At 41.9% G+C, this 12,058-nt stretch overlaps 1 protein-coding gene across 1 annotated transcript in view; it reads right to left on the bottom strand.

Moving 5' to 3' along the window:
- The window catches only part of utrn (utrophin), a 686,012-nt gene that overhangs the window by 604,044 nt on the left and 69,910 nt on the right, over positions 1–12,058 (bottom strand). The window contains exon 3 of the mRNA XM_087991761.1: positions 6,818–6,910. Coding sequence (XP_087847887.1) covers positions 6,818–6,910 — 93 coding nt within the window. The remainder of the gene's footprint in view (positions 1–6,817; positions 6,911–12,058) is intronic.

The following is a 12,058-nucleotide window of genomic DNA, read 5'->3' as shown; positions in this document are numbered from 1 at the left end:
AAGCTGACTGGAGACAGATGTTCACAGGTAAAGGAATGGCTAGAAAATGGGAAGCCTTCAGAAATGAGATAACGAGAATCCAGAGACAGTATATTCCTGTTAGGGTGAAAGGAAAGGCTGGTAGGTATAGGGAATGCTGGATGACTGAAGAAATTGAGGGTTTGGTTAAGAAAAAGATGGAAGCATATGTCAGGTATAGATAGGATAGATCGAGTGAATCCTTAGAAGAGTATAAAGGAAGTAGGAGTATACTTAAGAGGGAAATCAGGAGGGCAAAAAGGGGACATGAGATACCTTTGGCAAAGAGACTTACGGAGAATCCAAAGGGCCTTTACAAATACATTAAGGACAAAAGGATAACTTGGGAGAGAATAGGGTCTTTCAACGATCAGCAAGGCCTCCTTTGTGTGGAGCCGCAGGAAATGGGGGAGATACTAAACGAGTATTTTGCATCAGTATTTACTGTGGAAAAGGACATGGAAGATATAGACTGTAGGGAAATAGATGGTGACATCTTGCAAAATGTCCAGATTACAGAGGAGGATGTGCGGGATGTCTTGAAATGCATAAAGGTAGATAAATCCCCAGGACCTGATCAGGTGTAATCTAGAACTCTGTGGGAAGCTACAGAAGTGATCGCTGGGCCTCTTGCTGAGATATTTGTATCATCGATAGTCACAGGTGAAGTGCCAGAAGACCGGAGGTTGGCAAACATGGTGCCACTGTTTAAGAAGAGTGGTAAGGACAAGCCAGGGAACTATAGACTGGTGGCAGGCAAGTTGTTGGAGGGAATCCTGAGGGACAGGACGTACATGTATTTGGAAAGCAAAGGACTGATTCGGGATAGTCAACATGGCTTTGTGTGTGAGAAATCATGTCTCACAAACTTGATTGAGTTTTTTGAAGAAGGAGCAAAGAGGATTGATGAGGGCAGAGCAGTAGATGTGATCTGTATAGACTTCGACAAGGTTCCCCAAGGAAGACTGATTAGCAAGGTTAGATCTCATGGAATACAGGGAGAACTAGCCATTTGGATACAGAATTGGCTCAAAGGTAGAAGACAGAGGGTGGTGGTGGAGGATTGTTTTTCAGACTGGAGGCCTGTGACCAATGGAGTGCCACAAGGATCGGTGCTGGGCCCTCTACTTTTTGTTATTTACATAAATGATTTGGATGCCAGCATAAGAGGTACTGTTAGTAAATTTGCAGATGATACCAAAATTGGAGATGTAGTGGACAGTGAAGAGGAATACCTCAGATTGCAACAGGATCTTGACCAGATGGGCCAATGGGCTAAAAAGCAGCATATGGAGTTTAATTCAGATAAATGCGAGGTGCTGCATTTTGGGAAAGCAAATCTTAGCAGGACTTATACACTTAATGGTAAGGTCCTACGGAGTGTTGCTGAACAAAGAGACCTTGAAGTGCAGGTTCATAGATCCTTAAAAGTGGAGTCGCAGGTAGATAAGATAGTGAAGGCGGCGTTTGGTATGCTTTTGTTTATTGGTCAGAGTACTGAGTACAGGAGTTGGGAGGTCATGTCGCGGCTCTACAGGACATTGGTTAGGCCACTGTGGAATATTGCGTGCAATTCTGGTCTCCTTCCTATCAGAAAGATATTGTGAAACTTGAAAGGGTTCAGAAAAGATTGACAAGGATTTTGTCAGCTATAAGGAGAGGCTGAACAGGCTGGGGCTGTTTTCCCTGGAGCGTCAGGGCTGAGGGGTGACCTTATAGAGGTTTACAAAATTATGAGGGGCTTGGATAGGGTAAATAGACAAAGTCTATTCCCTGGAGCGTCAGAGAGTCCAGAACTAGGGGGCATAGGTTTAGGTGAGAGGGGAAAGATATAAAAGAGACCTATCGGGCAACTTTTTCCACGCAGAGGGTGGTACGTGTATGGAATGAGCTGCCAGAGGAAGTGGTGGAGGCTGGTACAATTGCAACATTTAAGAGGCATTTGGATGGGTATATGAATAGAAAGGGTTTGGAGGGATATGGGCCGAGTGCCGGCAGGTGGGACTAGATTGGGTTGGGATATCTGGTCAGCATGGACGGGTTGGACCGAAGGGTCTGTTTCCATGCTGTACATCTCTATGACTCAATGGCTCTATTATATGTTACAATTGGGATGGTACTAGTGTTCTTCACCGTGAAAATTAAAGCAAAATATTGCCTTAATGACTGTGTCATTTGCATGCCCACTATTAACTCCCCACTCTCATTCCCCAAGGAACCAGCATTCACTTCATAGAACATAGAAAAATACAGCGCAGTACAGGCCCTTTGGCCTCGATGTTGCGCCGATCCAAGCCCACCTAACCTACACTAGCCCACTATCCTCCATATGCCTATCCAATGCCCATTTAAATGCCCATAATGAGGGAGAGTCCACCACTGCTACTGGCAGGGCATTCCATGAACTCACGACTCGCTGAGTAAAGAATCTACCCCTAATATCTGTCCTATACCTACCACCACTTAATTTAAAGCTATGCCCCCTCAGCTGTTCTCTTCCTCTATATAGTGTTAAGTCATGGTGGTAAACCCTTCTGCTAATTAAACAAAACACACAGAAAAGCTCATAATGCTTTGTAATCTGTTAAAGTACAAATGACAGACAACTACACAAATTCCACTATTTAAGGAAAATATATCAATTTTATTCTTTAACTCTAAAAGTGAACATTAAATAGCAACTACAGAGGAACCTCTATTGTCTGGCATTCGATTAACCAAATTTCGGATGATCAGATCAAGATCACAAGATCCTGATGCGTGGCTAACTACGTTATCCGGCATCCAATTAACTGAACGAAATACTCCCCACTCATGTCCTTCGGATAATTGAGGTTCCTCTGTACTTACAACTCTAAGCCTCCTTTTTCTTTAACCCTTGTTATCTACCTCCTACTCCACGCTAATGTACTGATCAAATAAAAGCCCCTATAAAATTACAGCAACTTAATTTTCAAAACCGGACAGTGGTTGTCATCTCCGACGCCTGTCTTCCTCCGTTTGTAGATCCCCCGAGGTCATCTTTGGTCTTCTGCTGCAAACATGTTTCATTTGAAAGAAGTACCTTTGATAGAGAGTGTTTTTCGGGCAGTCTCTCAATGGCAGTTGGCAGACTATCAAAATGTCTGCTTCTTTTATACCCCAAACATCGGATGTCTCATTGGTTCAATCTTGTCAAAACAGTAAAATTCAAATTCAATTGGGTTTTAGTATCCTGGGGCATAATTTAAACCAATTGGTTAAATTCGAACTGCTGTGAAAACATAGCAACCAAAGGTCAGGTATTTGTTTCACAGCCAAACGTTACACATTTTCAATTTTCCAGTAGGCACTGAGACTGCATTCACTCTCTCAAAGGTATAGTACAAGCCTTCAACTTCAGAACAATAGACATATAGGAAGTTTTGCTGTCCGTTTTTATATTTTGCAGTAATTTTCCATCATACTTTACCTTTGCTTCTTTTATTACTTGTTTTGTAAGCTTTTGATAATCTTTGCAATATGATACACCTTAGTTTTTGTCTTAATATTATTTTTAACTTTGTTGTTTAGCCAAGACTTTTTTTCTCCTTCTTACAATCTTTCTTTCTTTCTGGAATATTCTTTAGCTGGGATCAATTGACTATCTCCTTCAACATCTGCCAGCACTCATCAACTGTTCTACCTTTCAGTCTTCCCTTCCAGTCAACTAGAGCCAAACCTATCCTCATACCTCTATGTAACTTCACAATGTTAGTGTGGGACTCCAGTTTCTCAACCTTCAACTGAATTTGAAATTCTAGCGTGCTATGATATCCCGAGAGGATCCTTTACTAGGAGATCATTAATTAATCCTAGCTCAATACACAATACTAAATTCAGAAAGACAAATTTTGCTTTACAACCTTGTTAGAATTTTCTGAGGATGTTACAACCAGAGTAGATAGGGGAAACCAGTGGATATTGTACATTTGGATTTTCAAAATGTTTTTTGATAAGGCTCCACACAGGTTAATAAAGAAAATCAAAATATACCACTTGGAATGAGGATTGTCATATGGAAAGAAAACAGAGAATAGGAATAAATGGATGACTCTCTGGTTGTGACCAAGGGGATATTACAAGGAACAACACAAGAACCTAGCTGTTCACAGTTTTTATCAAGATATGGGCACCAAATGTAATATTTCCAAGTTTGGAAATGACATAAAACTAGGTGCAAGTGGACGTCGTGAGAACGCAAACACGTTTCAAAGGAATTTGAACAGGCTGACTGGTCAGTAACATTATAGGTGGAATATAATATGGATAAGTGTAAGGTTATTGCACAGCACAAATAGTTTCAACCAGTTTTTAGGATGTCTGGGGGAGTGATGTTTGTCAGGACAGGAAGCCAGAAAAGGGGTATTAAGTAGAGGTTTCCAGTTCTGATGCACAATGCCCCATTTGTGTGAGCAATGATGCAGAGTGAAAGCTGTGATGACACTGAAGAAATCCAACAGACAGCACTCATTAAAGGCAGTTCCTACTCCTGCTTAACCAATTGTGGGAAGACTTCAACAGAAGAATAGTGCTCCAGTGCTTCACCAGTACCCACTTATTTAAGTTCTCATATGCCAAATGCTGTCCAAGACACTCCTGAAGAGTGTCCACCCCTAAGGGAATTAAATCCCAACAAAAGGCAGCATTTTCAAGAGTGGAGACAAGAGGAATAACTAACAATTTAAGAATGCTTATGGTGGAAATGTAAGCAAACACTGCACTTATGTCCATCCACTGCATCACCAGCATCATAGTGGTCTTAAAATAGATAATCAACCCAGGAAGTACCTTGTCTCACAGTAAGTGAATCAATTATTCCGTGCTAAACGTTCGAGAATTATAAAGCAATTTATTACCGACAAGTGGGAGGGATGAGACAATCTTAATGTAACTGGTAATTAATTTAAAGAGCACTTATGACTTCTATTTCAAGAGCGGCAGAGGAGTGCAATATTAATAGATTGAGAGCCTCGGAGCAACATTATTACTACTGATACAAAACGTCTTCAGTGTAAACATAAAAACTTCAAAACCATCTGTGCAAGTGTAAATATTAACTGTAAAAAATCGTCAAGCAATCTAAAGAAATTTCATACCTTTTAAAATAAAAAACAACTGAAAGAACTGTGGATGCTGTAAATCTGAAACAAAAATCAGAAATTACTAAAAAAGCTCAGCAGGTCTGGCAGCATGTTTTGAGAAAGAATCACTAGATCCGAAACAGTAACTCTGATTTCTCTCCACAGATACTGCCAAATCTGCCAAGCTTTTCCAGCAATTTCTGTTTTTATTCCGTACATTTCAACTTCAATAGATGCAGGCAAAGATTAGTGGAAGTTTTAAACATGGCTGGCAAGGAAGTTCTTACATTGCCCAGGTCAAAACTATCCCCAACTGAAATCATCTGTACTTTAAGATACTGACTGGAGTTGAAGTTCTACAAATGACCAAGCTCTAAGGAAAAATACAGAAACTCAGTGCCGACAAGTGATAACTGTTTAACTAAAGATTTCAAAATAGGAAGTGTCCTATTAGAACATAGAACATAGAACAATACAGCACAGAACAGGCCCTTCGGCCCACGATGTTGTGCCGAACTTCTAACCTAGATTAAGTACCCATCCATGTACCTATCCAAATGCCACTTAAAGGTCACCAATGATTCCGACTCTACCACTCCCACGGGCAGTGCATTCCATGCCCCCACCACTCTCTGGGTAAAGAACCCACCCCTGACATCTCCCCTATACCTTCCACCCTTCACCTTAAATTTATGTCCCCTTGTAACACTCTGTTGTACCCGGGGAAAAAGTTTCTGACTGTCTACTCTATCTATTCCTCTGATCATCTTATAAACCTCTATCAAGTCACCCCTCATCCTTCGCCGTTCCAACGAGAAAAGGCCGAGAACTCTCAACCTATCCTCGTACGACCTATTCTCCATTCCAGGCAACATCCTGGTAAATCTTCTCTGCACCCTCTCCAAAGCTTCCACATCTTTCCTAAAGTGAGGCGACCAGAACTGCAAACAGTACTCCAACTGTGGCCTAACCAAAGTCCTGTACAGCTGCAACATCACTTCACGACTCTTGAATTCAATCCCTCTGCTAATGAACGATAATACTCCATAGGCCTTCTTACAAACTCTATCCACCTGAGTGGCAACCTTCAAAGATCTATGTACATAGACCCCAAGATCCCTCTGTTCCTCCACCTGACTAAGAACCCTACCATTAACCCTGTATTCCGCATTCTTATTTGTTCTTCCAAAATGGACAACCTCACACTTGGCAGGGTTGAACTCCATCTGCCACTCCTCAGCCCAGCTCTGCATCATATCTAAGTCCCTCTGCAGCCGACAACAGCCCTCCTCACTGTCCACAACTCCACCTAACTTCGTATCATCTGCAAATTTACTGACCCACCCTTCGACTCCCTCATCTAAGTCATTAATAAAAATTACAAACAGCAGAGGACCCAGAACTGATCCCTGCGGAACTCCACTTGTAACTGGGCTCCAGGCTGAATATTTACCATCTACCACCACTCTCTGCCTTCGACCGGTTAGCCAGTTTTCTATCCAATTGGCCAAATTTCCCTCTATCCCATGCCTCCTGACTTTCCGCATAAGCCTACCATGGGGAACCTTATCAAATGCCTTACTAAAATCCATGTACACTACATCCACTGTTCTACCCTCATCCACATGCTTGGTCACCTCCTCGAAGAATTCAATAAGACTTGTATCACATGCACGCTATCTGCAAAGGAAACCCACCAACACACATCCTGTGAGTCCTTCTAGAAGATCTAAGAGTTTTCGGCCATCTCGGAGGTCGACAAATAGATCCTTGATTGATGGCTTTCCACCCTGAAGCAGAAACACAAAAACAGAAAATGACTACTTTTAAATATTGAGGCACAGAGGCGCACTACGAAAGAGTTTTCAGAACTTAAATTCATCAGTATCCTGATCACAACTGCATGTCAAATGAAGTATGCCGGTTTGTACAAAAATGATCTCCACTCAAAGTAGACTTCTAAAATCAATATGAAAGCTAAAAGTCACACAACACCAGGTTATAGCCCAACAGGTTAATTGGAAGCACTAGCTTTCGGAGCATTGTGTGATTTTTAACTTTGTACACCCCAGTCCAACACCGTCATCTCCAAATCATGACCAATATGAAAGCCTTTTCTTAATGCATTGCAGTACAGTTGTGGAAACGGATGAATGAACAAAAATACTGACTTTTCCACCAAATGTTTTGAATTGAAATATTATATCCTAGACATGCTATAAAGTATGATGTAAACAGATTAAAGTGTGGCAGCCAAAAACAGCAGTGGCCTCTTTTTCCACGATGACCTTAGTCATTTTCAGGGAAAAAATCACTTTCAGAACAGGTCTTTGATTCAGCAAATTCTTGTTCGGGTATAGTTAATGATTTGTGCTAAGAAATTAAAATTAATCCTACATCTTATTCAAAATCAGTCACCGAGCTCACACAAGTAAAATAGAGCCACGCTCAGCTCGAATTTGGAAGCATTCCCCCTACAACTCTCAGAATTCTCTCGTTTAGTATCAGTTTGTGACAGGTTTGTTAATTACAATGGGCCCAGCCTAACTTTATTGGCTAAGTTTGTTGTCTCCTCCCCGCATTGCTTTGGATCCAATTTCACTTCTTGCTTTGGGTGGTTTTATTTCATCAGAGGCACATATAAACAACACAAGGACATTAGATACTACATTAAATATACTGTTGTCACATAGAGTCATAGAGATGCACAGCATGGAAACAGACCCTTCAGTCCAACCCGTCCACGCCAACCAGATATCCCAACCCAATCTAGTCGCACCTGCCAGCACCCAGCCCATATCCCACCAAACCCTTCCTATTCATATACCCATCCAAATGCCTCTTAAATGTTGCAATTGTACCAGCCTCCACCACATCCTCTGGCAGCTCATTCCATACACGTACCACCCTCTCTGTGGAAAAGTTGCCCCTTAGGTCCCTTTTATATCGTTCCCCTCTCACCCTAAACTTATGCCCTCTAGTTCTGGACTCCCCAACTGTAGGGAAAAGACTTTGCCTATTTATCCTATCCATGCCCCTCATAACTTTGTAAACCTCTATAAGGTCACCCCTCAGTCTCCAACGCTCCAGGGAAAACAGCCCCAGGCTGTTCAGCCTTTCCTTGTAGCTCAGATCGTCCAACCCTGGTAACATCCTTGTCAATCTTTTATGAACCCTTTCAGATTTCACAACATCTTTCCGATAGGAAGGAGACCACAATTGCACGCAATATTCCAACAGTGGCCTAACCTACAGCCGTAACATGACCTCCCAACTCCTGTACTCAATACTCTGACCAATAAAGGAAAGCATACCAAAGCCGCCTTCACTATCCTATCTACCTGCAACTCCACTTTCAAGGAGCTATGAGCCTGCACTCCAAGGTCTCTTTGTTGAGCAACACTCCCTAGGACCTTACCATTAAGTGTATAAGTCCTGCTAAGATTTGCTTTCCCAAAATGCAGCACCTCACATTTATCTGAATTAAATTCCATCTGCCACTTCTTAGCCCATTGGCCCATCTGGTCCAGATCCTGTTGTAATCGGAGATAACCCTGTTCACTGTCCACGACACCTCCAATTTTGGTGTCATCTGCAAACTTAGTAACTGTACCTCTTATGCTCACATCCAAATCATTTATGTAAATAACAAAAAGTAGAGGGCCCAGCACCAATCCTTGTGGCACTCCACTGGTCACAGGCCTCCAGTCTGAAAAAAACCCTCTACCACCACCCTCTGTCTTCTACCTTTGAGCCAGTTCTGTATCCAAATGGCTAGTTCTCCCTGTATTCAGTGAGATCTAACCTTGCTAATCCGTCTCCCATGGGGAACCTTGTCGAACGCCTTACTGAAGTCCATACAGATCACATCTACTGCTCTGCCCTCATCAATCCTTTTTGTTACTTCTTCAAAAAACTCAATCAAGTTTGTGAGACATGATTTCTCACACAAAAAGCCATGATGACTATCCCGAATCAGTCCTTGCCTTTCCAAATACATGTACGTCCTGTCCCTCAGGATTCCCTCCAACAATTTGCTCACCACCGAGGTCAGGCTCACCAGTCTATAGTTCCCTGGCTTGTCTTTACCACACTTCTTAAACAGTGGCACCATATTTGCCAACCTCCAGTCTTCCGGTACCTCACCTGTGACTATCGATGATACAAATATCTCAGCAAGAGGCCCAACAATCACTTCTCTAGCTTCTCACAGAGGTCTCGGGTACACCTGATCAGGTCCTGGGGATTTATTCATTTTTAACTGTTTCAAGACAGCCAGCACTTCCTCCTCTGTAATCTGGACATTTTGCAAGATGTCACCATCTATTTTCCTACAGTCTATATCTTCCATATCCTTTTCCACAGTAAATACTGATGCAAAATACTCATTTAGTATCTCCCCCATTTTCTGTGGCTCCACATAAAGGCCCCCTTGCAGATCTTTGAGGGGCCCTATTCTCCCCCTAGTTACCCTTTTGTCCTTAATATATTTGTAAAACCCTTTGGATTCTCCTTAACTCTATTTGCCAAAGCTATCTCATGTCCCCTTTTTGCCCTCCTGATTTCCCTCTTAAGTATACTCCTACTTCCTTTATACTCTTCTAAGGATTCACTCGATCGATCCTGTCTATATCTGACATATGCTTTCTTCTTTTTCTTAACCAAACCCTCAATTTCATCAGTCATCCAGCATTCCCTATACCTACCAGCCTTTCCTGTCACCCTAACAGGAATATACTGTCTCTGGATTCTTGCTATCTCATTTCTGAAGGCTTCCCATTTTCTAGCCATTCCTTTACCTGCGAACATCTGCCTCCAGTCAGCTTCCGAACGTTCTTGCCTAATACCGTCAAAAATGGCCTTTCTCCAATTTAGAACTTCAACTTTTAGATCTGGTCTATCCTTTTCCATCACTATTTTAAATCGAATGGAATTATGGTCGCTGGCCCCAAAGTGTTCCCCCACTGACATCTCAATCACATGTCTTGCCTTATTTCCCAAGAGTAGTTCAAGTTTTGCACCTTCTCTAGCAGGTACATCCACATACTGAAACAGAAAATTGTCTTGTACACACTTAACAAATTCCTCTCCATCTAAACCCTTAACGCTATGTCAGTGCAAGTCAATGTTTGGAAAGTTAAAATCCCCTACCATAACTACCCTATTATTCTTACAGATAGCTGAGATCTCCTTACAAGTTTGTTTCTCAATTTCTGTCTAACTATTAGGGGGTCTATAATACAATCCCAACAAGGTGATCATCCCTTTCTTATTTCTCAGTTCAACCCAAATAACTTCCCTGGATTTATTTCCGGGAATATCCTCCCTCAGCACAGCTGTAATGCTATCCCTTATCAAAAATACCACTCCCCCTCCTCTATTGTCTCCCTTTCTATCCTTCCTGTAGCATTTGTATCCTGGAACATTAAGCTGCCAGTCCTGCCCATCCCTGAGCCATGTTTCCGTAATTCCTATGATATCCCAGTCCCATGTTCCTAACCATGCCCTGAGTTCATCTTCCTTCCCTGTTAGGTCCCTTGCATTGAAATAAATGCAGTTTAATTTATTAGTCCTACCTTGTCCCTGCCTGCCCTGAGTGTTTGCCTCACTTCTGTTCTCAGCTGTACCCGTCTCAGATTGATCTCTTTCCTCACTAACTCCCTGGGTTCCTCCCCCACCCCCCCGACCTTACTAGTTTAAATCCTCCCAAGCAGTTCTCGCAAATTTCCCTGCAAATTGTGAGTTTTCATTGACTGGACCCAACACAAATTTGAAATTAACATGTCGACTATCCAATTTGGGACTGAACAAAAAACAGACCAGTTAAGGTGCCAAGTTCAGTTTCAGCACCTTGTCAAGTTAGCAAATCTCACCTGGAACAATAGACAGAATACCAAATGTACCCAATAGGAAAAAAGGGGAAATTCAACATTTTCATTTTTGGACATGGACTTCAGGTGACATCAGTGCTGCAAACAGCTGCTCCACCCTTAGAGAGTGAACAGTAATCCACAATGAAAAATGAAAGGCAAATGTAGAGAATGACCAGGTAGACAAGGTAACAAAGTCAAGCAACATTTGTGGCACCCTATCCAAAAACTTATTTCTTTTAGAAACACATAATGCTATTTTTAAAAAAAAGGCCCAAATCATCAAGCAAATAATTCCAGTAAATGAAGATAACTGAAAGCTTTTTCAAAAAAATATAGGTTTATGGGCAAAAAAAAATCAATCCTGTTTTATTCATTCCAAAATTTTTACTTCTCAAAAGACTTTGTGTCTTATACTCTACAGTGAATGTCTTGCATGCTTCAACAGGGAATTATTTTAAAAAGAAAGAAAATGCATAGTGAAAATGTAAGCAAACACTGGACGATATTAGGACAGGTGACTCACTTCCATAAAAAAAGTAAAACCCTATAGATGCTGGAATTCTGAACTGAAAGCAGAAAGTGTTGGAGAAACTCAATAAGTGTGGCAGCATCTGTGGAGAGAGAAACAGAGTCATCTTTGGTTCTGAAAGGTCATATTAGACTCTAAAGGTTAACCTTATTTCTCTCCTACAGATGCTGTCAGATCTGCTGAGTTTCTCCAACACTTTGCTTTGACTGACTTTGACATTCAAGCATGCTACACAAGCCTGCCTCATGAACACGCTGTGCTACTTCCAGACTTGAATGGTCCAAACATCTGAACCACCTGTGTGTACACAGAACATGAAGGGCTTTTGCCCGAAACGCCGATTTTCCTGCTCCTTGGATACTGCCTGACCTGCTGTGCTTTTCCAGCCCCACTCTAATCTTGACTCTGACCTCCAGCATCTGCAGCCCTCACTTTCGCCCTGTACACAGAACATTCCATGTGCTTAGTGCTTCAGTGCACAGCCCTGTCCCAGGAGGTAACTGTGAGAGATTATGTGGCTCACACCTAAATTTTAA

Source organism: Chiloscyllium plagiosum, unplaced genomic scaffold, assembly GCF_037043375.1.
Source record: "Chiloscyllium plagiosum isolate Xiang-an unplaced genomic scaffold, Cpla_swu_hap1 HiC_scaffold_10, whole genome shotgun sequence".
NCBI lineage: Eukaryota > Metazoa > Chordata > Chondrichthyes > Orectolobiformes > Hemiscylliidae > Chiloscyllium > Chiloscyllium plagiosum.
The sequence above is the reverse complement of the archived record's forward strand: the minus strand, read 5'-3'. Positions and strand labels throughout refer to the sequence as shown.